We start from the raw sequence: 26,160 nt of genomic DNA, 5'->3' as shown, positions 1-26,160 counted from the left end.
TAAGCAATTAACTAAGATACGTTCCATGAAATTTTATTTTTTTATTTAAATTTAATTTATTTTTATATTTTCATATTATTTTGACGTGTTAATATTAAAAATATATTTTAAAAATAAAAAAATATTATTTTAATATATTTTTAGATAAAAAACACTTTAAAAAATAATTATTATCACATTCTCAAATAGTACTCAGTAAACTGCTCTTCTATTCTTCTTCTTATAGAGTTTAATGTCTATAAAGTGTAAACTATCTTCTCTTAAATTGTTTGGTTATAATAGATGATTAAAGCACTGTTTGGAAACCTGGTGTAAACTGTATTTTTCAAAAATTTAATTTTTTTATTAAAAATTAATTTTTTTTGTATGTTTTGGATCGTTTTAATGTGTTGATCTCAAAAATAATTTTTTTTTTTAAAAAAATCATTTTAATATATTTCGACAAGAAAAATACTTTAAAAAATAACCGTAACCATATTTCCAAACATGCTCTAAAGCTTCATTGTTAGAAATGAATTATGGTGCAGGAAATCATCATTAAAGAAAAAAAAGAGATCAAGACAATTTTTTATGGAAATTTTCGTATAGAATCAAAATGTATAGCATATTTTTAGATTTTTTTTTTTTTTTAATATGTGAAGCTTTCCCAAAGATATATTTTGACAATGTCTAGAGGGAAGATGTCATGGTTTAAATATGGTTGACTAGCATTATAATTTTCTGATAACCCCATTAATTAAATTTCTCGTTTTAAAAGCCTTCAAAGTTCAAACATAATTGCATAATGTTTTTCTAGAATTAATTGCATAATTAAATGTGAGTAAATACTTCTCTCCACCCATCTAGAAAAAGAGTATATATAATTAAGTTGTTGTGAAAATAGCCTTAAAAATATAATCTAGTGCACAAAAATATTTATATATATATATATATCAACCAATTTTATTAGCATTATCTTGATTAATGGGATATTAACTTAATTAATTATTCAATGACTTTTAACTTAAGAATTAATCCATAGTATATGCGATGAGAATGTTTTCATAATATTGCTTGAATAAATTTATTATTCTTATCAAAATATAAAATTTATCCAATGAACAAAAATCTTTTTGGCTAATTAAAAGGGATTGTAATTAATTAATATTTTTTCTGCAAAGTTATAGCACTAATGTCTCCCAATTGACGACCATTGACCATATAGACTCATGTATAACCCCATCCAAGCTATTAAACGAGAAGGAATCAAGAAGACATTAATGGCAAAATTATATCAATAAGAGAAGCTTAATAGTAATGACTATTATTAAGCAATGTTACCAACACTAACCAGTGGCTCACAAAAAATGAATGGCCAAGATTGACCACTGTCATAAATGCATTCATATACTCCCATCTCTTAGACAATATTAAGGTGCATGAGAGTAACTCTTAAATTCTCAGACTCCAATATTCGAGCATCGGTGTTTCTCTTTGCTTTCTCTCCATTGAGCTTGTTAAGCTGGTTAGATCAGACAAACCTTCCTTCTTTTCACACTCGATGTTTTCCCCAGATAACTACTTGAGGAAACCATACATGAAAGAACATGTATTTCCCTGTGAAACACCTTCAGCAAAGAGCTTTCTTCAGGATTCTAACCATCTTGGTCAGCTCCATGCTAACAGATCATTGTTTGGTGCCCTTACTGGCTCTAATTCTGATTCCTTGGATGTTTTTCCCTATAGATTATCACCAGCTACACATTTATACGAGTGTGACTACAAGCCATACACAAATAACAACAATGGACTATATGGTCGAGACAATTTCCAAAGTGGCGGGTGCTTGAACCTCCCTCAAGAAAACCTCATTGACATGATAGGTCCTAATCAGAGTCACATGTCCTTGGATTTGCAAGAAACCAAACCTATGAATATTGAGGTGCTAGATGGAACCCCTTGTGCGACTACAAAATATGATTACTATACGAAAGGTGGCTTGTATAAGAATGATGCCATACTACCTTTGACAAGAAGGACAGGGAAGACTCCTAAGAAGGAACCTATTAATTTAGTCAAGGGGCAATGGACAGCTGAGGAAGATAGGTACGTATAAATTAAGGAGGGTTTTTTTTTCCTTGTAAATTAACAATACTCTCTCTAATTCTTCATGTTTGACTTAATTTGTTGCGATAACATCATTTATGCAGTCTGTTGATTCGGCTTGTTGATGAGTTTGGAATAAGAAAATGGTCTCATATTGCTCAGATATTCCCAGGAAGAATCGGCAAGCAGTGTCGAGAAAGATGGCATAACCATTTGAGGCCAGATATCAAGGTTAATATTTTCTTTCATTATCTTTTCTATCCATCGTATTTTTCTGTCCTTTTTCTCTGGGCAGTAGAAAAGGGCAGGGAGAGGGGCCTATTATACCATGCCTGCTTGGGAATTGTGCTTTTCATAGTCATTGTATATCTAGAGAGGCTTCTACTAATACATAAATACTTCTTCCAAAAAGATTTAATGAGCGTACGTAGATAATATACTTCTTCAAATACTATTTTCAGGACTTGAACTCATGACCTAAATGATGCCCTCCTCCATTACATAAATCCGTCTTTGTGGGAAATGTTTAAAAAGAATCACACATGGACATTTATGTTTTGTCCCTGGCATGATCATCCTGAGCATTTCATAATTAAGCAACATGAGGATGGCAGTGCATTTTCTCATCATTTTTTCGATGTCCATTTTCGTTACAGAAAGATATTTGGAGCGAGGAGGAAGATAGGGTGCTAATACAGGCCCATAAAGAAATAGGGAACAAATGGGCAGAAATTGCTAAGAGTTTGCCAGGGAGAACTGAAAACTCTATCAAGAACCACTGGAATGCAACTAAAAGAAGGCAAACTTGCACCTCCAAGAGAAAAAGCCGATCCAAGTATCCAAAGGGCTCCCTTCTACAAGAGTATATCAAGAGTTTGAACCTGGACTCAATTCCTAAAGTGAAACGACGTCAGAGGAGAAGGAGAACTGCTAAATATCCTGATGCCATATTGGGTAGTAGCCCTATAATGAAAGAACCAAGTGACGAGCAGCCTCAGCAGGACTTGAACCTTCGTGAAAATAATGATGGACCCGTCTTACATTATGATTTTGACGAGATCCCAGATTTTGATTTTGATGAGACTATATTTCAAGATGTCTGCAGCATTGATTCTCTTCTTGATGAGATAGATTGTGATCCCGTTGTTAATGAGAAAGTGCTTGATATGGAAGTGCCAAGAGCGGACGAGATTCCATTCCAGGACTTTGAAATGATGGATGAGGTGGATTTATGGAGATGAGACCTGAAAACACTTGGCATGCAGTAGTAGTTTGGTTCATGGAGGTACTATATTACTGGCGTAGGATTAAGATTTCCTTGAAAACAAAGTTCACCAAGGATTATACAGCAACAGATATTCTTTTCTTTTTTTTATTCTGGCATGGAACAAATAATATTCTTGCTGGTTGGCTTATGTTATTCAGAATTAAAAGTGGATTAGATAAAAGAGGAGAGTGAACGAAAATAAAGCTAACAACACGTACGTTGTAAATGCTATGATATCATACAAAGTCTTTTAAGGCTTCGATTGCAAAATTGTTTTCAAAGGTTGCTAGAATTGAATAAACAAGTCCTCTTTTTTAACTCTACAATTTCTTTTTGTATTATCTCCTCTGTTTGTTTTCCAATTCATGGTATCCATATACATCTGCTTAAAATTGAAATTCTGCAGCCAGTGATAGCTGATTCATCATGAGGATGGCTAGATATGCGATAAATAGACACAAAGATGTCATAAGTTCTTGTATACTATGACAACAATGGCAGAATGTAGTGATTTTCCCCCCCAGAGGACGTCTATGTGCAAGTAGACATGCATGTATGATGAATCTATAAGAGGCCATGTTTACATTAGCTATTGTTTTACCCAGTCAACAAGCAGTTGGTGTCCAGCAAAACTCTTAAAGCAGGTCAAATGCTTAGGTTCAGGATTTAATAACCTTAATTAGAGCATTAAGTTAAAATTAATTGCAGTAAACCATGGCTAGCTAGTAACATTAATAGCAATTTATTATAAGAAAGAAGTGGCATGACCCACATGAATGAACTGTACATTATTTTAAATTAACATTATTCTCATAAACAGAAATTCTCTTGACATACAAGGCATCTAGCTAGGTCTATATATATCACTAATCCATGACATTTTTTTTTCTCTTATTTAAAAAAAATGAAAAATTTTCATTTCTAACTTTTCTTCCTCCAATTGTAATTCAATCATCAATCTAATATGTCAACATGATATATTACAGCAAGACAAAAACATTTTCAATACATAAAAGATGATTATCTTTATCCCGAACCTTGTAATCTCATGTCCTTAGTTGAGTTTATTGAATTTGTTAGAAAAACAAAAGTATAATTTATGATGCTTACCTGAAGCTGAATAAGAGATGAATAAAAAATTTAATTAAAATCTGAGAAAATGAAGGCTTGAGAGATGTTGAATTTCGATTTGTTCCCTCTATTGCTCTTTTATTTTAAGAATTTTGAAATAATAATAATAATAAAATATAACATGGACAGGCCGGTGGCGTGTACTATGTGGCACTTCATGCAACATTCTAGTAAATAAGTTTGGAATAACCTTATTTAGAGAAATAAAATTGAAAAATACCTTTTTTTAGGGGGGGACCTATATTTTCAACCGTCTCTCTACTATTGTAAGTCAATTTATATATCAAATAAAAAACAAAAACGGAGCCATATATTTTAACTAAGTTGTATTTGTGACTGAAACAAGATTATATGTAGTGGCATAATGGGTTTTGAAGGAGATTAGAACAAGTTATATATAATTTATTATATAATTACTAACAAATTTAATAGTTTTACGGATAGAAAATTATGTTGGTGTTTACACTAACATTTTGTCTGTGATTATTTTACTAATAGATTCACGGACGAAAACCGTCAATCCGAAAACGCTCGTCGATAAATTTCTGGCCTGTCAGTAAGTCCGTCTTTAATAAAAAAAAATTATTGATGGACCATTCGCATAAAAAAAAAAACTTGATTCTCTCCATCAGTAATTCTATCGATGAGTTGCAGTGGTATTTATAGTAATTCTTTCTTAACTCTCTTGAATATACTAATAGAATAATTTCATCGGTGATTTAACAGTGATAGTGGTATTTGTAGTAATTTTTTTCCAACTCTCTAGAATATACTGATAGAATAAATCTGTTGGTAACCCCTTCAGTAATAGTTTAAAAATATATATATTTTTTAAAAAATCTATTGAACAAAAATAGAAAATAATTAAAAATAAATAAATTGCATTAAATTCAAGTATTTACAAATCAATTATCTTAATATAAAAACCAAATATTTACTACAAATTTATGCATTCAAATACAATGAAACTAGAACAAAAACGACGCTGGATGAGGAGAAGGCTAGTCGTTCCTGGGATTGTGGGGCCAATAAGGAGGTGTATATGTACCACTCATCTGTGATCTAATATCCATGATCATTCAGCAAAGTTCTTCATAATTCGTAGAGAGTCGTTTATATTTTTCATTGAGATGGGTTGTACGTTCTTGCACTCCTTGATCTAACAAGGTCGTGATCTGGAGACTGAGTGCTCAAGATCGATTGCAAGCACCCAATAGTTGAAACACTACAGGCTGTCTGTAAGTTCTTAGTCATAGTGTTAGAGAGTCCATGCACCCAATTTCTATCGAGTCCACCGGACGATCCTGCCTCCAACCACAAATTCGGATTGAAATCCGGGTGGGTTGAAGGATCGTCTCCATATCTCTCATTCAACTGGCTGTTATATGTCTCTTGAAAATAAAAAATGAAATAATCAAATTCAAGAAAATAATAACTTAAGAAAAAAATGGTTGAAAGCCAATGTACCATAAGTATTGAGCTCGATTGTCAACGAACTGCTGCATCTTTTTTTCGTGGTCATCATTCTGCATGTGAGTTTCCACTAAAAGCTCTATTGGGCTTGGCTCACGTCCAGGAGTCGTAGCCTGTAAGATAAAAATATTGTCAGTTAAATATATTTATAAATAACAACAAATTAAAAAATAGATGTAATTAAAATTAATCTTATCATTCGCTTTGCATGCGAAATGAATAGAACAGAGTCGTCGGTGTGTGTGGTAACTAAATCGTGAATTTGCCGACCCTGGTTCCCAGCACTTGACTATGACTATTGTGTAAAACGCTTGAACGTCACGTGCTGAATGTATTATGCTCATATAGTCTCTGAGATGTATGGTGGTCTGAAATCCTTCCAAATCACCATATCATTCCAACCTGATAGAACGTTTTCTTTGGCATATTTTTAGATTTTTTTGCGTCTCGTACCAAAAATCACGCAACCTATATGGTACAAACGTATTATCTATAAGTAAATGACAAATGAAATTTTAATATTTGGAATAAAAAAAATTATCTTGATTTCGATGTTACCTAGTTGCAGTGTGATTCTCCCAAACCCTCCTCGCAACATTATCATTTGGTTTATCTTACTCAAATTTAGCCTTGCAATAAAAATTTATAAAAAGAAAATTTTCAATAAAGTAAACGAATTAACATAATAAATAGTAAAAAAATGAAGTTAATACTAACTTTAATCTTGAAAACCATGCATCGACTTGCGATTTTCATTCAGGATGTTTGGAAACCTAGCTCTATTGAAACAATTGAATTTTCATTGACGATTTAAATGTCAATGTTATTATCCGAGCAGCTTCAATGTTTGTGAACCTGAAAATAGATAAATTTAATGAAATATTATTTGTTCATAAATTGTTAAACATAAACCAACTCAAAGCAAAACAACCTTACATTGAAAGGTCATCCTTCCACTACACTTTGTACTTACAGGTGAATTGATCTCGCTTTAAAAAGACCCCTCTTTACGTTGTGGCATCGCACTTGAAGAAGTAGTGTCGTGAGTCGATGCATGTGCTTCAAGTGCCTCTTCTTGGTCGGCACCTAATGACTCGTAGTTGTCATTATCGATACTAGAAGAACTAGCAACGATCCTGTGCTCACGACGTGCAATTGATTTTTTCCTAGGCATCTATATAAATTTACAAAAAAAAAAAGAATTATAACCTTGAATTGGAACTCATGGATAATGGAATATCTTTTTGGTATTTCTGATTTATGGAATTGAAACAACTAGCTTACTGATTAAAAAGAAAATCACAAGCCTATTTGACTATCGCATACAAAGCTACCGCCTACAGACTCGCCTACAAATTATCTCTGACAAGTTTTAGGTTTGAAAGGTCCTAAGAACTTGCTAAAACTGTAATGCAGTGATTTGAGTTTGAGTTGTTATCAATCTTCCTTGCAATACACCTTATATAGTTAGTTGTGTGATACTTCCTTTAGCTGTCTGTCAACAACAGATAACCTCCTATCTTTCAGGGCTTTTTCCACGATCTTATGTTCACAAGAGTTATTGTTGCCTTTTAATTACGTGCCTTGTTATATCTGTTTGTAAAGTTAATCTCATGTTTATGTTCCTTTATATGTGGGAGTAAACCTTATCTTTTTAATTATCCCTAGTTATCATATATATATATATATATATATATATATATATATATATATATATATATATATATATATATATATATATATATATATATATATATATATATATATATATAGCATAACACCTATCCCCCTAAAAATTCAAAATTTGATTCTTAACATATCCTTTAATTAAGATTACCTGTTAGTTTTCATTCACTAATGAGCAATTTTTAGGGGTAATGATGCATATTTTTTCCAAAATGAATTTTAATGTTAATTTTTGAATTTTAATTCTGACTAACTCTTCTTCTCCTTTTCTTCTATAATGTTTACTTCTTCCAACTAGTCAGACTCTCCATATTTTCTCTTATTTTCTTGATCATTTGGATTTCTTGTGACTTCTACCCTACATTGTCCTTTTTTGATTGTTTGTGTACATTCATAGGCCTCATTATTGTATTGTAGCTATTTGTGTTTGTAACTCTCCTTTTGTTTTTATTTTTTATTCCTTTAATATGTGCTTTTTTGTCCAGTATATCAATAATCTATAGATAATGATCACCTCGACTGTCACTTTTTCATAATGGTTTAAAAATTATGACATTTAAACATTTAATTAAATATCACAATTGACCTTCAAAAATATATTATTTCTCCCTTTTTTTTTCTTCTACACCATTTCACTGTTTATTAGCATTGTACATGCTAATCCCCAAATTTATCCTCCACTCTTATCAAAAGAAGAAGGCGTAATTATTCTTCTGTTTTGCAGCAGCTGAATTATTGTCAACTGTCAAGATCCTACGTCCGTTAACGTCGGTGGTGCCGTTATGCTAAATGTATCTCTCCTTCCTGAAGATGAAGGAATATTCTCAGGAGGAGTACGTAGCAATCGCAGAGAGAAATCTTGGTTGGATTCTACTGATAAATTGCCACCACGTGGTTAGATTTGGTGCTTTTGATTCATATCAAATACTAATATTTTTACATCAAAATTTATAATAAATGTGAAAATTAAATCTAACTGTTTAGAAATATATCTACAATTGATTTGGATTGGAAATTAAATTCTTTGAAACTCTTGGTTTGTTTTACATCCATATTTAAAAGAAAAAAATCCCAACAAATAGAAAAAATAATAATAATGAATTGCATGCCTTTCATAGGACAAAAGAAGAGACGAACCTAATTTCATATACATAAAACACTTGAATTAAAGAAATATTTTGTACGTCAAAATAAACACTTCGCATCATTCTCATGTTTTGATTTTTTCTTAACAAAGTGAGATCGAACTTTTATTTTTATTTTTTTTGGATTTGAGGAAACTCCATTTCTCGAAAAGCGCACTTTATAAGCCCAGGTAAGTGAGTAAAACTTTGGCTGTTTCAGGCTCTTAAAAGAGGTGCACGCCCTGCCTCGAACTTGAGACTTGTTGTGCAGATCTCAAGTTCTTTGCCATCACGCTACGCTCCTTGAGGACTAACTTATTTTTATTTGTCATCCTGAAATACCTCTCTCTACGATGCAAAACATTACAATAAGCTCCAACCTTGGTGTGCTGTCTTGTGCACCTTGTTGAATGGACAATACAGTACAGCTCTCTCATGCACCATATTGAATGATGTAGAAAACAATGGTGTCTACTAGCTGAATTTTTCATTAGTATTCTTCTCCTTGTAGAAGGAAATATATAGGCAGAGCTCTAAATAGGCAGTTTCCTGAATAGGCAGAGCTCTGAATAGGTAACAATCCTATTATAAGAAAGTGTAGTAATTTTGTACAAGATTTGATCAACTCCTATAATTGATCAGATTCACATAATTACTGCCTATACGAGATTTGATCTGAATAGACAGTAATCAGATTACAAAATAATATTTAATCTAGTTCCTATAATTAATCAGATTACAGAATCGCAACTAATTATGTCAACACTCCCCCTCAAGTTGGAGCATAGATATCAGTCATGCCCAACTTGGTAATTACTCTCTGAAATGCCGGCCCTGAAACGGCCTTGGTAAGAATATCAGCTAACTGATATGCTGACTGGACAAAGGGAAATTGTATGAGTGTCTGATCTAATTTTTCTTTGATGAAGTGATGATCAATTTCAACATGCTTCGTGCGGTCATGTTGAACAGGATTATGCGCAATGGAAATGGCCGCCTTATTGTCATAGTGTAGAGTCATCGGGTCTGTATAGTGAATCCCTAATTCTGTCAAGACCCTCTGAATCCATAATAATTCACATACCCCATGAGCCATACCTCAAATTCTTCCTCCGCACTCGACCGGGCCACCACTTTTTGCTTCTTACTATGCCATGTAACCAGATTTCCGTTGACAAAAGTGAAGTAGCCTGATGTAGATTTTTTGGTTGTTTAATCCCCAACTCGGTATATCCCTCAATGCTAGAGACCCCATGTTTTGAGAATAACAAACCTTTACATGGAGTACCCTTCAAGTATCGTAAAATTCTATTCACTGCCTGCAAATGTTCTTCGCTGGGTGCATGCATAAATTGATTTACAACACTGACGGCAAAAGCGATGTCCGGTCTTGTATGGGATAAATAAATTAGTCGACCAACCAACCGTTGATAGCGGCCCATGTCTGTTGTAACCTGATTGGGAAATACACCGAGCTTGTGATTGATGTCCATAGGGGTTGATGCTGGTTTGCAAGCAAGCATGCCGGTCTCTGTCAGCAGATCAAGCACATATTTGCGTTGTGACATGGAAATCCCGTGAGCTGATCTAGCAACTTCAATGCCTAAGAAGTATCTGAGTTGCCCCAGGCTCTTCATTTCGAATGCAGCAGCTAAATGTTCCTGTAACCGCTGCATCTCCTCTGGATCATCACCTGTTAACACCATGTCATCCACGTAAACAATAAGGGTTGTTACCTTCCTATTTTGGTGCTTTATAAACAGAGTATGATCTGCATTACTCTGTTTATAATTGAATGCTGTCATTGCAGATGAGCACCGCCCAAACCAAGCTCTAGGGGACTGTTTCAGCCCATACAGAGATTTCTTCAAACGACAGACTTTGCTCCTAGTTTCAGATTTGCACTGCACACCCGGTGGCAAGTCCATATACACTTCTTCTTCTAAGTCCCCATTGAGAAACACATTTTTCACATCAAACTGTTTCAAAGGCCACTCCCGACTAGCTGCTATAGATATGAGAATACGGATTATGTCAAGCTTGGCAACCGGTGCAAAAGTCTCAGTATAATTCATGCCGTATTTTTGTGTATACCCCTTTGCAACCAACCGGGCTTTATACCTGTCAATGCTGCCATCAGTTTTAAGTTTCACAGTGAACACCCATTGACACCCAATTGTCTTCTTTCCTTCAGGTAGGGAGACAAGTTCCCAAGTTGAGTTCTTTTGCAGAGCTTGCATTTCTTCATTTACTGCATTGGCCCAAGCTGGATTTGTCAAAGCTTCCTGCACATTACTAGGGATGGATATATTGGATAATTGATTAACAGTAAGTGCATATGATTTAGACAACCTATGGTTAGAGACATAATTATTGATTGGATATTGGATATTGACTCTATGATTGGGTTCATACTGTTTTTTTGGGACACCCTTGTTTGATCTTTGGGAACATCTTGGGGCTGCAGTAGCAGGAGGAACATCCTGGGCATAAGAAATATCAGGAAATATATTTGACTCATCAGATATAGGTTGGAGGAGTACCTGGGATTCAGCATTCTAAGAAGATTCGTTGGTTAATGGTGTTAACAAAGGCAATTCTATATTTATTCGTGACTCCTCATCACTGCTTCTGCCCCGTGACTTCTCATTAGTGTCGCTGCTCCCAAACTGTTCAATTATGTTTTCCAACTCAACAAATTCGTTCCTGTCACTCTCTTGTAGCAAATTTTCATTGCTGGATTGCTTCCCCTAGAGGAAATGATGGAACCTTCTTTTGAATAAAATGATTTAGTTTCACAGAAGGAGACATCCAATGTGACGTGTAACTTTTGAGTGTGAGGATCATAGCATCTGTACCCTTTCTGTAAGTCTGAATATCCAACAAAAACATATCGAGTGGCACATGGATCAAGTTTAGTTCGTAACACCTTTGGAATGTGAACATAAGCAATACACCCAAACACTCTCGGCTCAAGGTTTGGAAGGTGCGGGGTGGACAATAAGGATTGCATCCGCTGTTGAGGTGTCTGAAAATCTATCACTCAAGAAGGTGTTCGATTGATCAGATACACAGCAGACTTTGCAGCTTCTCCCCATTAGTACCGCGGCATGTGCATGCCAAAGAAAGAGGCACGAACCACTTCTAAAATTTGCCTATTTTTTCATTCGGGCAACCCGTTCTGTTGTGGAGTATAAGTACATGAAGTTTGATGCCGAATTCCATAGTGATGTAGATACTTTTGAACAGAGGTATCCAGGAATTCCATAGCATTATCAGTTTGCCAACTACGAATCTGTTTCTGATACTGAGTACCCACCATACGATGAAATTCCTGAAAAGCTGTAAAAACATCACTTTTTTTGTGTAGCAAAGACATCCAAGTCATTCTAGTACATTCATCGATAAATGTGACAAAATAACGGGCTTTCGATATAGTAGAGATTTTTGCAGGACCCCATACATCAAAATGTATAACGGCAAAAGGTTCTGAACTTTTATTCAAACTCGGTAAATAAGTAATACGATGGCTTTTAGCCATTTCACAAATATTGCAATGAAACTCAGAATCATGAACTACGTTAAAAAGATGCGTTTGTAATTTTCTAAGATATCCAAAGGAAAGATGTCCCAAACGTCGGTGCCATAACCATATTGTTGCTCGATCTGTATCTGAACTTCTAGTTTGATGTGCTTGTCCGAATCTCTTTCCTCCATTTTCTGTAAGTTCTAAATAATAGAGTTTGCCATGTTTAACACTATAACCAAGAATCTTCCGGGTCAGAATGTCCTGAAACACACAGAATAACGGCCAGAAGGTTACTGTACAATTAAGAGTATAAGTAATTTGGCCAACTGACAACATATTATGTTCAAGGGATGGGACAACTAGAACTGAGTTTAAAGTGAGATTTTGAGTTAAGATGACAGTGCCTTCCCTAACAGTTGGAGAGGTACTTCCGTTAGCTGTGGAAATAAAAGAATGTGTGGAAGAGTGGAGGGATTGTAACTGACTAGTGTCTCTAACCATGTGATCTGATGCACCTGTATCAATTATCCAATTATTATCCTTAGTAATTGCAGAGAATGTATTTGCCTTACCAGTGCTGCTAGAGTGAGCAACATTAACAGTTGGCGAAAGGCTATCAGCAGCAGGCAGTTTATCAGCAGCGGTAGTTTGAGCTTCAGCTGTGGTCATCATGGCTTTTCCTGCAAATTTCTTCCTTGGTTTCTTTGAGAAATCCCACCATTCAGGATAACCAATGATCTCATAACACCTCTATTTTGAGTGTCCCAATTCACCACAATGCCCATAGACGAGGCCTGTGTATTTTCCAGCAGATGAATTATTTCGGTTCTTCATTGTTTCAGAAGCTGGTCCTTGACGGGGTTGGTTTGTAAAGCAGAGTGCACGGAGTGCTCACTGGTTGTTCGATAGTTCCCCATGGTTTGTATTTGTTGAAACTCCCTTCTTATGCATGCGTATGTACTCTCCAAGTCTAGTTTTGGATCTTTGCGTAATATTTCTCTGTGGACTTGCTCAAACTCAGAATCAAGGCCACTCAGAAATATATGAACACGAAGTCTATGCATTGTTGAATGTAGCTGGACCACTCCTTTAACTGTCTCTCCTTGAGAGGCAGTTCTGTGATCAATTTCTTGAAAAAGAGCCACCAGCTCATTGTAATAAATGGACACAGGTCTACCCTCTTGTTTGATAGAGAAAGATTTCTGATTTAATTCAAACAAACGAGTTTCATCTGAGCCATCATAGAAGGTCTTCGACACAGCCTCCCATATTTCCTTGGCTGTGGATAGGCGAATAAATCGCTGCATCAGTAACGGATTCATTGAATCAATAAGCCAACTTTTCACCTTTTGACTTTCAGTGATCCATGTTGCAAACATGGGATCTTCGGGTTCGGGTTTTTTTGCTGCTCCAGTGAGATATTCGGTTTTGTTACGAGCACTAATGCGCATCTCCATTAGTTGAGACCATAATGGATAATTGTTTTCATCTAATATGATGCTGGTAGGGAATGCATAATTGTCTTGGTGAATAATAATGGGTGATGTTTGGCTATTTTGTGGAAGGGGAACAATGAGGTTGAGGTTCATCATGTAGTATGGGATTCGTGTTTGATTAATTAGGCTCTGATACCATGTAGAAAACAATGGTGTCTACTAGCTAAATTTTTCATTAGTATTCTTCTCCTTGTAGGAGGAAATATATAGGCAGAGCTCTAAATAGGCAGTGTCCTGAATAGGCAGAGTTTTGAATAGGTAACAATCCTATTATAAGAAAGTGTAGTAATTTTGTACAAGATTTGATATGACTCCTATAATTGATCAGATTCACATAATTACTGCCTATACGAGATTTGATCTGAATAGGCAGTAATCAGATTACAAAATAACATTTAATCTAGTTCCTATAATTAATCAGATTACAGAATCGCAACTAATTATGTCAACAAATGACCAATAGATTGTGTAAATGATATATTTGTTAGTGGATATAATAACAAAAGTATTTTTGTTTTTTTTCTAATGTTATTATCGGATTTAAATATTCGATGACTACATTAAAAAATTAAAAAAATAAATAAAACATTTAAAATAATACTTAAAAACTTGATTGATGTATCGAATAAAATTAATCGATCATTATAAGTGTCAATAAATGAAAACAAAATTGAAGTGGTTTGTTTAGCCTAACAAGCCAAGAGTGAACTAGGAAACAACTAGAAATTTGAAAGCACTAAAGAAATTAAATAAAAAATTGAATTAAACAATAAATCTAAAAAAAAAGAAATATAACAAAATTGATCCAAACATCACTATCAGGGCCTAGATCTTAATTTCAAGAGATGCAGTTATCCGATAAATAATATAGTGGTTAGCTATAGAAAAATTGCTTGTACAATTATTTAGAAAAATTTAAGTTTAATCTAACAATTGTATTTTCTAGTATCTTTGTTTTAAGCCACAAACCTAATTTGATGGGATCAAATTTTATTTTAGATCTATACTAGTCCATAAAAATATTTGTTATGTTATTTATAAAGTTTGTATAGATCAAATCTCTATCTAGTTGTGTTATAATAATATTGAAGCAAAATCCAATTTCATCACATTGGGAACGAGACCTATTAGCTTATTTTGTCAGCCAAATACAGTTGCCGGAGCCTTTCGTTAGGTTTGGATTGAAGTTATTGGGTGACCTTAGGATTGGATGGGAAATGAAAACAATAGTAATTTCGACCTGACGACAAGTCAAAAGGCCGTGGGTTATCTTATCTACGAAATTTTAGAAAACTGGAAGATGGATTTATCCTATTCCTTTAAAAATATATATCTTCTTGCCAAGCCTGTCTTTACGAGATGCCTCTACCTTGAAGATTCCCCCATAGGACAAATTAATTGCAAGGGAACATTTCCTTTAAACAAGGCTAGAATATGCTAATAATCATCTTAGAAGTCAAAAGGGCAGATTGCATATGCCTTCTTTGAAAAAAAAAGATGGGGGAAAAGGTAAGAAGCAAGTAAAAGTCGATTTTTCTTTCTCGTGCTTTTGATGTGGGATCAGCAAGGAATCAGAACACTGCAAAATGCAAAGCTTATATCATCAGACAGGTGGGGATACTGATTAGCAAATGGCAATGAAATTTGACCCTTTACCATTTGTTGTCTTTTATTACCGACCCATTGTCACCTGCATGCATTATACTAGGTTAGAAAATTATATAGCGATGTAGTAGGTGAATCTATGAGCAACTGTGTGTATTATATTATATGCACTGAAAATCCCACATGCAATATGCGCGTGCTGTCGATCGCTAACACACACAGAGGTGATACCCTTTGGTCAACTTTTATTTCTCTGATCTCCTTTATCTGTTGCTGATGTATTTCTGCATATATATTTGGAGAACAATTAAGTTCATTGCCTCGTTCCCACTTAAATGTTGTCCTAATAATGCCAATTAGTCGATCGTCTGATGATAGGAGTTCAGATGATTTGAAAACCAGAGCTTTTGCCTAGTGGAAGCTAGCTCCAGTAGAAATGTACATTTATGATTCTGTGAAGGTGAAGTTCCCGGTGGTTGGAGTGGGGTCATCTGAGTGATTTGCGACTGCGTGACGAGTAAACTAGGGTGGTGTTGACCGTTGATAAGAACAAGCATGTATTCGGTCAAGGTTTTTTTTATTTCTTATGCAAAAAAGAGAAAAAGCAATCTTATTTCATGGGTTTTTCAAAAAGAAATAGAATTGTGATAACGTTGGATGTGACACAAAGATACCCAAACCAATAATAAGTTTTATATTGGACGAAATTAAAATTAAACTCAATAGAAATGGATTTGTCTAAAGAAATTAAGTAATGGTTGGATTAAATTAGTACGATTATCATTGTAGCTTCTAACTCAAAAAGATTATATATAGCAAAATCCAACTGTATCAATTGATGTTGAAGAGATGTGTGTGGCAAAATTGGTGCTCATAATTGTGTGTAATGGCAAGTAGCCATAGCTAGTTACTATATTATATGAAAAACAAAAATAATTATTACATTGTCTCCATAATTAATGAAACTAAATAATTAATCCTCGTGATTTCAAAACATTTAATCTTTTTTTTTACATCTTATTCCCTTCTAATTTATTTCATATTTATCTTTTTTTATTAAATTATGTATGTTTTTTTTCCAATTTATTTCACATTTTTAAAAAAATAAGAAAAATAGAAGTAATGAATTTTGAAAATCTAACCTGAAGATGCTCCAAAAATCTAGAATCTTAGGGAAATTATTTTTCGTTGTGTTTGGACGATGGATAATCATAAGTTCATGTTAATCTTCTCTTCTCAATAACTGAGAATTTCAGAGGTTGGTGACACAAATTGAATTTCTTACAAAACAGTTTTTTTTTGAGGATTTTAAGGATCCTTCAATAATTAAATCAATGCTTTTATTATGAAGATTTGTAATAAATGAGCATTAAATTCTAAAAATAAATATATTTATTTATATATTATAAATGTTGAGAATAAATTGTAAGAGAGTAAATATTCTGAACTCTCTAATTGGGTTGTTCAAAGTGCAATTATAATGTTTTTTGTTTATTCTTTGAGGGGTTGTAAGTCTTTTTTTCTTCAATCAAGTAAGGGAAATACCCTTACAATCAATATTAATATTGATAATCAGTGTCATTTTATACGACATTTAATATCGAGAACATCATGTATTTTATGAAAGATAGTTCTATATTATTCTGTACACAATATTAATGTCGATGAAATTATTCCTTATAATAAATATTAATATTGATTTGATGCAGGGATATCTCTTATATGACTTTTTGACCTACTAAGGGGTAGGGAGATGATGACCCTAGATATCTATTTTGAGCTCTTATTCTAAAAAAAAACCTAACTCAGAGGGAGTTGGATCGGACACACTAGACATTTGGGTCTAGTGTATATTTGAGCCCAAAAAAATTGGGTAAGTTTTTGAACCTAACGTTTAGCTGAGCTCAAAGAGATTGAGTCTAATAAAGTATCAGACCCACAAGTGCTTTAGACATGTAGCTAAATAAGAAATGCAATATTTTTATTTGATCTTTTTATCTCGTGTCTTGATTTTTATTAATTTTTTTTTTAGTAAGTAGTATGTTAATCTATGGTAACTATTTTTTTAACATAAAACGAATAAATTGAGAATGATCAATGTTGTTCAAAGTCCAATTATTATTTATACTTTAAAATGCAGTTAATTAATTTTAATAAACTATATTTAGTAAGTTTTAATTAATCAAAAAAGTTATAGTAAGAACTTCTAAAAAAAAAATAATACTAGAAGATATGGCAATACGGTGGTGGGGAACACAAATCATTCTATACCCGTCATTATAAACCGTCGCTGGTTCTCTTTGTTCCTTTATCTAACACCCTTCACACCAACAAATAACTCTCTCTCAAAAGTTACCTTTGCAACCATGACGAGCTCCTCTACAACGACCCGCAAGGTTCATACTTTTAATCGATGATATGGGGTTTTGTTAAATTGTTTTATCAATCATTAGTCGTATGGTGATTTTGTGGGTTTTGTTTTGTTTTAGGCACTGAGTAAGATTGCTTGCAATCGGCTTCAGAAAGAACTTGTTGAGTGGCAAGTCAATCCTCCAACTGGTTTCAAACATAAAGTCACTGATAATCTCCAAAGGTTTGGTCTTTTTCTGTTTAATTACTGTTATGGGTTGTTTTGTCTTATGTTAAACTGTGTTTTCTTGCTGAGAAAATCAAAGAAAGATGAAGGGAAAATAAGAAATCAAACTAAAGTTTGGATATTTTTTGGGATCGTTTGTAAAACGAAACTTTTAAAGAACATGACTAATTAGTTTCTATATTTGATTTGTTCATTGATTATTTATCTGTAATGTAATCTTGGGCTTTTGAATTGAAGGTGGGTTATTGAAGTAATTGGAGCTCCGGGCACCCTTTATGCAAATGAGACCTATCAGCTTCAAGTTGATTTCCCTGAGCATTACCCGATGGAAGCTCCTCAGGTTTGCAATTGCATCAGTCTATTGTTAACTGTATGGACTTTTATTGGGTTTTTTCCATGTAAAATAGTGTTGATTGAGGTTCTAAACAGGTTATATTTCTTCATCCGGCTCCGCTCCATCCGCATATTTATAGCAATGGCCATATTTGTTTAGGTAATTATTTATGTTCTATATTGGATTTAAGATACCATGAAATTAATTTTGGGTCGATTGGATTATTTGCTCTACTGTACTCTGTTCCCAGTTGAAATATCTCGGCCCACTTCGATGGTTGGTAGTTTTCCTATTGTTACAATACAAACTGATTTATTTCTCTGCTTTTCATTTCATAATATTCACTTGTTTGTTGAATTTGATGGTCTTGTCCATAAATGCTGACTTTTTTTTGGTTGTTGGTTTAGATATTTCCATTCTCTCTTTAACAAGATTTTCATACAAGACATGGTCAATAGTACATGTATGCAGATCTCTTAGTTTTCTAGTTTCTGACTTCGCCATTAAGTAGATAGCAAAACCTTGATTATTGCTAGAAAACATGGTAGGATAAATCTCATAACATTAACTTTCAATGAGACCTGCAGATGCCAAATTCTAGTATAGCTCACACTTTTGTGATTTGTAATATTGGACATGGATATTATGATGGATTGTGATAACCTTGTGCACAATATAGTAACACAAACTGACTTGTAAATAATTATTGCAATATAAATTATGTCCATCATGCAATCTGTTTATCTAGAATTTTTTCCCCTTAGTGATGTCACTAGATAAGAATGTGGTTTTAGTTTTTTTCTCATCCCTTTTGTTCATTTGCAATACAACGCATGGACTCATGCATGTATTAATGCTCATGCTATGCTGTTTCTTTTCTGGATAAGCAGGATTTAAGTCATTTGTTATGATTCAAGCTTGATTTAACTTTGTATATGGCTTTTATGTCAGTTATACTCTTTCCACCTCATATTAACTGTGAAACTTTGGTTTTCCTACTATTTAAAGAGTGATCGTTAAATGGTCTAGTCAGTGGGATAAATTTTTTAAAGTTTGTCTTGTTGAAAGTGGTTAGTTTCTAATTGAAGGTAGTTATGTTGCTCCATAAACCTGTGAAGTAATTCACTAATACATATGCTATTTTGAGAGTGGATAAATAAATTGGAACATCTCAAAAAGGAATGGTGAGCACTTCAATGGGATGAGGGGTGTAATCCATTGTGTATCTCACATTGCATGATTGCCTCAATCTAAATCTGCAGATCCTTGCAGCATGACTGACATTTGATTATTTCCTTTTGCAGATATACTATATGATTCTTGGTCACCTGCCATGACTGTTAGTTCTGTCTGCATCAGTATTCTCTCGATGCTTTCAAGCTCCACTGTGAAGGTTTGATTTTATGGTCAATTTTCTAGAGCCATTCTTTCCAGTTAATATGGATTTTGTGTTCATTGTGCTCCTATTGACTGCTGGCAGGTGAAGTGTAAATTTGCCAATACCCATGATAAATGATAAGCATACCTTTTAGGTTTAATCATCTTATGATTCATTAGATGGCACAACCACTTTATAACTTATTTTTTGTATATAAGATTGTAAGATTAATGAGGTTGACCCTTGCCTGCAGCAACGTCCCGAGGATAATGACCGATATGTAAAGAACTGTAGAAATGGAAGATCTCCGAAGGAGACCAGGTGGTGGTTCCATGATGATAAAGTGTAACAACTGAAGCATTTCCATGCTTGCTAGTTCAAATAATCATGGTAGATGGTCGCTTTTTTCCAAAGAAAAATGTAAACTTGGGGGAATGCATTTTGAAAACCAAATCTTTCTGAATGCTAATTAACTCCTGTAAATGCCAGGTGTGTAAAGGAAGAGAAACAATGTGTTCTAGTAATTTGAGACACAAACTTGGCTCGTTGTTACCCAGCCGTAGATCTTTGTTGTGGTGCCATAATTGGCACATGATTGAAACCCTTCAATCCATCTGCAACCATTTCTCCAACATCTTATGTTCTGATTTTAGTTTGCCCACATAATGGTGACCATTATAATGCAGTCTAGACTTACGGCTAACTGTTGGATTTTGTTCATAGAATCACTGATTGTGAGTTGGTGAATGGTGACACCATTTTATTGAGAGATTCTGAGATGCTACAGAGTACTGATTGATTTTTGTAACCACGTACCAATGATTTCTTTTTTTTACTTGCATTATTTTTCACTTGTATTAACTAGAATGAGGTTACTAGTTTTATTTAAAACCCCTCCTATGTATAAGATATTAAAATAAATGAGTGTATGATTAAATTCTTTAAAGGAACCGACTTAATTAGAAAAAACCACATATATATTGCTGTGTTTGTTTACAGGAAAACTAATTCCTAGAATTCATTTTCCTTATTTTTCCATGTTTGGCAACAACATGGAAAACTAGTCAATGGAATTTTAATTCCGGTCAACACAGAAAACACAACTTTAACAAAGGAAAGTGTTTTCTTTTTGAAAAGAACCGGAAAACACTTTCCTTTTCTTTCATTACACACATTTGATAAATCTGCTACCTGTTATATTTTTCCCATAACATAACACAGTTTTCATCTTTCCTTGTCACATTCGGTGTGTTCAAAACAATCCAAATTTATCAACCAAGCTATAAAAGCACATGTTTTCCATTCTTACTCACTCACATCCTGCAGAACCGACAGAACCAAACAAACCATTTCATCAAATCAAAGCAAAATCCCTATCCTTAAGATTACTGTGAATCAATCAAAGCAAACTGCCCAAACTTATCAAGGAATTAATCAACCATATCAAGGAATGAATCAACCCTTGCTCTTTTTTTTCAAGTCCTAGTAGAAGTAGTCGGGGGAGAGAGGGAGGAGAACTGGGAAGGAGGAGCGGGAAGGGGAAGGGGATGACAGAAATCTGGAGAAACCGAACAGTGGAAGGGGAAGAGGAAGGGAGAAACCGAACAAGGAGAAACCGAAACTGAACATGTGAAGGGGAAGGGGATGAGAGAAACCGAACAAGGAGAAACCGAAACCAAACAGGGGAAGGGGAAGGGGATGACAGGGGAAGAGAGAAACCGAAACCGAAACAGAAACCCAAGAGGGGAAGGGAAAAGGGAAGGGGAAGGGGAAGGGGATGAGGGAAACCGAAACCGAATAGGGGAAGGGGAAGATCGGGGAAGAGAGAAACCAAAACCAAAACAGGGATGACAGGGGAAGAGAGAAACCAAAACTGAAACCAAAGAAGGGGAAGGGGAAAGGGATGACAGGGGAAGAGAGAAAAAACCGAAACCGAAGAAGGGGAAGGGGAAGAGAGAAACCGGGGGAGGGGGAATTAAAGGAAGGGGCATGAGAGGTGATTGCAGGGGAATCCACAATTATTGTTTAATAAGGGGAATTAACATAATCAAATATAAAAATGTTGATAACACTAAAAAGTATGATTTTTTTGCCACAATTATTGTTTTATTTTGCTATATTTATACATGTGCTTGTTTTATTTTGCTTTGATTAATTCATGATAAGTGTTTGATTATATTTATTACATATTAATAAATTTGTGGGATGATGCTGGTAATTATATGGATTTCATTGCGCAATTTCTAATCGTTGTGAACGGTTTAATTGTATTGATTGTGTAAGTATTTTATATGTTTTTTTAATATTTATTTCCCTAAATTTTTAAGTTTTTTTATCAGAAAACTTTTCTTTCATGTTATGGATAGTAAAATAATTCATGCAGCATGTATGGAAGCAACTGTAACTGTGATAGCAACAGGGGTAGCTATTATTGAACAAGAAAGATTTTATTCTTTTATGGTAAGTGATTAAATATTTATATTAAATATTATATATATATTAGATAAACTTGAGAAAAAAATTAATTCATTAATAAATTATTTTCCAGTTCATTTTTTATAACACAATCAAACACTGGAAAGTGTTTTCCAGTTCATTTTCTATAACACTACCAAACACTGGAAAATATTTTTCTGAAATTCATTTTCTAAAAATTCACTTTCCCTGAAATTTATTTTCTAAAAAAAATTAACTTTCCTGTAAACAAACGAAGCCTATATATCGATATTGAATAATACATCGCTCTTTAATGACCCCTTTCACGCGAAACAAAAGCTTGATTTTGTTATCAGCTCGACAATGGGCACGCTCATGCATGCGCAAAAGATTAACCCTGAAAAAATTAAATTAAGCACAAATAAAATCTATGTTCTTTAATTTTTAAAATTTTCGGTACATTTCTGACATTATTTTGTCATGTTTATTATGTTTTTTTTCCTTCAATCACACGTACAAAATATTAATATTATTTTAATATTTTTTTAAAACTTGCTTTTGATTCATAATAGGTTTTTATTTAAAAACAATGCTTATAATAAAACAAACATACTTTCATTAACAATAACGAGATGCTTGAAGATAGTGTTTGGATCGCATTCTTAAAAATTTTGATTTTTTTTGTTTAAAATAATTTTTTTTATATTTTTAGATCATTTTGATGTGTTGATGTCAAAAATAATTTTTTAAAAATAAAAAAACTTTATTTTGATGCATTTCTAAACAAAAAACACTTTGAACCACTATCATTGCCATAATCCAAAACAGACCCTAACAAGAAAACAAAGTTAAGATTGAAGAAATACATTTCTTCATGATATTTTTGTTTTTTTGTCTTTCTTGCAAAAGTCTCTTTTTATAATTATATAATTAAATAAAAAATAAATTTTAAAAAATAAGATTATTAAACCAAGTAAGGGCTATCACCTAAGTCACATGTTAGGTTGGTTAACTCCGTTTGACCTGGATTTATCCAAAATGTCATCATTCAAATATTTTTTATAAAAAAACATTAAAACGATAAATAATATAGAAGACGACATGAAACTTGGTTAATTTTTTTAATAAGTTTTAAGTAGTTTGATAAAAAATCAAAAGTATGAGCAAAGCCTCACACATACAATAATAATTGATGTAATAAAAGTTTTTTCCTCTAAAATACCTAAATACAAGCGAAGCAATCCTATTTATAATAGGTAAAAATATCCTAATTAAACAATGTTGGAAAATAATAAAAGAGTTTTAAATAAAATAGGAAAAAGAATCTTAGATTAGCTAGGAAATTAATACAATTCTTGCACAGTAGCTTCTGGACCTTGTTGCAAAGCTTTTCCAATGTTTGATTGTATTAAAAATTTATCCCAATATAGAATAAGATTTCTAGGAACTTTTGGTAAAATCTCATACTGATCTAACAGTCAGATAAAAAATTATACTTGTTAAAATAAATTTGTGCACTAGAAAAAATATACCTTTAACTGTTAAAATTAATTAGCCCACTATTACAAAATAATTAGGCTCATGTTGTAGATGGATAAGACCCCTTTTATATATAAATTAGATTGACTAATTTTTTATCATCACCTAACCTAAATACTTTGAATGAGTCTATTAAATGTATTTTTAAGTTTTTTTGTTCTTGATCTTGTAATTGACCAGAACTCTTAATAGATCATTTAATGCCATTTGGATTGCATCAAGAAGAGAAACAATCAGATTTTAATTCATTTTAAAATTATTAACAAAATTATTATTGATAATTTGACACGTCATTAATACTAATAAAATTGCCACTGAAATTTTTTTATTTTATTATTATTCCCATAAAAAATTACTAATAAAAAATTTCTGTGTCATAATTTTTATCAGCAATTACCGATGAAATATTTTTCCGTTCATCTTTCCGTTATTTTTTTTTAGGGCGTGAAGGCTAAAGTGGTCAGAACATATTCACCGTTAGATGAGCCCCTCTGAGTTTGTCTTCTCTCTTATTTTAACCATGGTATAACACACAAAGTCATTCAGTTCATATCATCTTCTGAAAAATTTGAAGTCCTGCCTTTTGGGTTTGCTCATGTTATCGATGCAAAGAAGCGTGGTGGAAAAGAAACTCTGATGCCCTATGGTCTCTTATATATTCTCATTCTGAAAAGTTGAAATGCACCTTGCGATGTCGATATGTTTTCGAATTTAGCTGGCATAAAATTTATACGTGAAAGAACATCAAGAAAGACGACCATAAAATAGGAAACAGCCGCAAAGCATTTTAGTACCAATTAGCCACAAAGCATTTTAGCACCAATTATTTAAAGCATAGATCTAACTAGGTACCGCAATTGATCAAGAATTAATCTTCCTGCAACTCTTTCTAATCTCTCCCCTGGAACCTGTCAATGGAGAGATGTTTCCCATCTTAACCATGGACTTGGAAAATTGCTCAAAGAAAAGCTCATTGCTCTCAGCATATTTCTTGACCAATTCCATTGATGCTTCATTCTTCGTCAGGAGAACTTGGTCAGAGTTCAACAGTCCTTTTGAAGCCAATATGTTCTTGAAGTAACTGTTGTCGAACTTTTTTGGACTTGCGAAGTCCAAGAAAAACAGGTTCTGGTCACCTCCTGATCTGGGGCACCGGTTGCGCAATTGGGCAGCGAGCGATTGTTGAAGAGAGTAGTCAGGCTTCCCATTTCCTGACTGGTTGTACAGCCTCTGCCTGAAGCTGGTGCACCGAGCATTTCCAATTGTGTGGCTCCCTGAACAAAATTTTTCAAAACCAAGGACCATATTCATAGTTCTCGGAAACTCAGAGAAGGGGATGGTCGAGTTAACTTACCAGATAGCGCAACAAGATCAACAACATTAAGGCCTTGTAACTTGAACTTGGTAAGAATTGTTTGAAATGTGTTGTTTGGAGCAGGAATATTGTTATTCGAACCACTCAAACTTGCACTTCTAGAGTCCCTTCTTCCCAATGGAACTTCCCAGCTAGGACCGCCAGTCTGTACACATAAACAAAAGGATCAGCTCTGGAATTTTGGCTAGAAAAGTTGGTTCAATTTCATTACAGGACAAACATGTAACACTTACAAGAACGGTAGAGTCTCTTGCAGACAAAGCCATGATATCAGCACAGGAAACTGTTTTAGGACACTCCTTTTCTAGTGCAGATTTAATCTCGTCAATTACTTCAAATCCTCGAGCGGAGTTTCTATTCGGATTTGACCCCTTCTCACTTATTATGCTTCCGGTGCTGTCTAGCAATATTGATGCGTCACAGCCCTGGGATTTTAACAAAATAATGTAAATCATTTCATTCATGATAGTAGAAGAGCAAGTGATGAGAGTTATGTATAGTAATCAGTTATAGACCTTGACAAAGCAGTCATGAAAATGGAGCCTAAGTAATGAGGCTGCCATACGAGCTTCTTTAGCAACTGCCTTGGCTACAATGGAGTTGACTATTTCTCGAGCTTTTGGGCATGACTTATCGTAAAACTGTGGATAGAGGTAGCCACCAGTTGTCTTGCCACAAAAACAAATCGGAGAAAAGGCCAGGAAAGCAAGACCAAGAGCCAAGACAACGCTAATGAGCTGAGCCATTACTGCTTCAAATTTTTTGTTTTGTTTTAGAATATCACTTTCAAGACCAAGACTTCTACACAGGAATGCTAAGAAGTATGAAGGGGGAGTTCAAAAGCTGCTATGAACTTTGGATGTTCTTAGGATATTTATAGAAGGAACGTTATGCATAGCCTTGAGAGATAGTGGAGGCAGGGCGGAGCCGGAATATTAGGTTTGAAAGGGTCACACTAGAAAAAGTATTCTAAGAGGACCTAAACATTAAAATTATCTTAAGGTCAAAATTTAAAATTATCCAAGGAGGGAGGCTGGGAAAAAAGAAATTGTAGGGGCAGGGGCCACCCCCCGCCTCCGCCCCCAAGTGGAGGGAAGGGAACAAAA

At 33.9% G+C, this 26,160-nt stretch overlaps 3 protein-coding genes across 4 annotated transcripts; 2 read left to right on the top strand and 1 right to left on the bottom strand.

Annotated features, from left to right (window-relative positions):
* The first annotated feature begins 1,540 nt into the window (after positions 1-1,540).
* On the top strand, positions 1,541-3,326 carry LOC133694822 (transcription factor MYB98-like). The gene is made up of 3 exons (XM_062116525.1): positions 1,541-2,085; positions 2,190-2,316; positions 2,742-3,326. The coding sequence occupies exons 1-3, from the start codon at positions 1,541-1,543 to the stop codon at positions 3,324-3,326; spliced, it is 1,257 nt and encodes a 418-aa protein (XP_061972509.1).
* Positions 3,327-17,650: 14,324 nt separating this feature from the next.
* On the top strand, positions 17,651-20,336 carry LOC133693710 (probable ubiquitin-conjugating enzyme E2 16). Of its 2 annotated transcripts, none has more exons than XR_009842163.1 (6): positions 17,651-17,792; positions 17,886-17,989; positions 18,230-18,332; positions 18,422-18,485; positions 19,631-19,806; positions 19,958-20,336. XR_009842163.1 is itself a non-coding variant. In XM_062114991.1 (6 exons), exons 1-6 carry the CDS (start codon positions 17,763-17,765, stop codon positions 20,051-20,053), a joined length of 486 nt encoding a protein of 161 aa, XP_061970975.1. In that variant the 5' UTR covers positions 17,651-17,762; the 3' UTR covers positions 20,054-20,336. The 2 variants fall into 2 exon arrangements, 1 of the variants encoding a protein (XP_061970975.1); XM_062114991.1 differs by having other exon boundaries at positions 19,631-19,719.
* Positions 20,337-24,379: 4,043 nt separating this feature from the next.
* On the bottom strand, positions 24,380-25,939 carry LOC133694213 (peroxidase 72-like). The gene is made up of 4 exons (XM_062115676.1): positions 25,570-25,939; positions 25,288-25,479; positions 25,034-25,199; positions 24,380-24,953 (listed from the first exon to the last, which is right to left on the bottom strand). Exons 1-4 carry the CDS (start codon positions 25,798-25,800, stop codon positions 24,541-24,543), a joined length of 1,002 nt encoding a protein of 333 aa, XP_061971660.1. The 5' UTR covers positions 25,801-25,939; the 3' UTR covers positions 24,380-24,540.
* Between the last annotated feature and the right edge of the window lie 221 nt (positions 25,940-26,160).

Source organism: Populus nigra, chromosome 5, assembly GCF_951802175.1.
Source record: "Populus nigra chromosome 5, ddPopNigr1.1, whole genome shotgun sequence".
In the NCBI taxonomy this organism is placed as follows: Eukaryota; Viridiplantae; Streptophyta; class Magnoliopsida; order Malpighiales; family Salicaceae; genus Populus; species Populus nigra.
This window is presented reverse-complemented; position numbering and strand designations above follow the sequence as displayed.

What these genes read in the sequence shown, in the direction of transcription:
- LOC133694213 (XM_062115676.1), bottom strand. Translation starts at nt 25,800, where the DNA reads ATGGCTCAGCTCATTAGCGTTGTCTTGGCTCTTGGTCTTGCTTTCCTG. An exon ending in CAAGAGACTCTACCGTTCTT is followed by an intron (nt 25,200 to 25,287) that starts GTAAGTGTTACA and finishes TTATGTGTACAG; the next exon opens with ACTGGCGGTCCTAGCTGGGA. An exon ending in TGATCTTGTTGCGCTATCTG is followed by an intron (nt 24,954 to 25,033) that starts GTAAGTTAACTC and finishes AATTTTGTTCAG; the next exon opens with GGAGCCACACAATTGGAAAT.
- LOC133693710 (XM_062114991.1), top strand. Translation starts at nt 17,763, where the DNA reads ATGACGAGCTCCTCTACAACGACCCGCAAG. An exon ending in CCTCTACAACGACCCGCAAG is followed by an intron (nt 17,793 to 17,885) that starts GTTCATACTTTT and finishes GTTTTGTTTTAG; the next exon opens with GCACTGAGTAAGATTGCTTG. An exon ending in GTCACTGATAATCTCCAAAG is followed by an intron (nt 17,990 to 18,229) that starts GTTTGGTCTTTT and finishes TTTGAATTGAAG; the next exon opens with GTGGGTTATTGAAGTAATTG.
- LOC133694822 (XM_062116525.1), top strand. Translation starts at nt 1,541, where the DNA reads ATGTTTTCCCCAGATAACTACTTGAGGAAACCATACATGAAAGAACAT. An exon ending in TGGACAGCTGAGGAAGATAG is followed by an intron (nt 2,086 to 2,189) that starts GTACGTATAAAT and finishes TCATTTATGCAG; the next exon opens with TCTGTTGATTCGGCTTGTTG. An exon ending in ATTTGAGGCCAGATATCAAG is followed by an intron (nt 2,317 to 2,741) that starts GTTAATATTTTC and finishes TTTTCGTTACAG; the next exon opens with AAAGATATTTGGAGCGAGGA.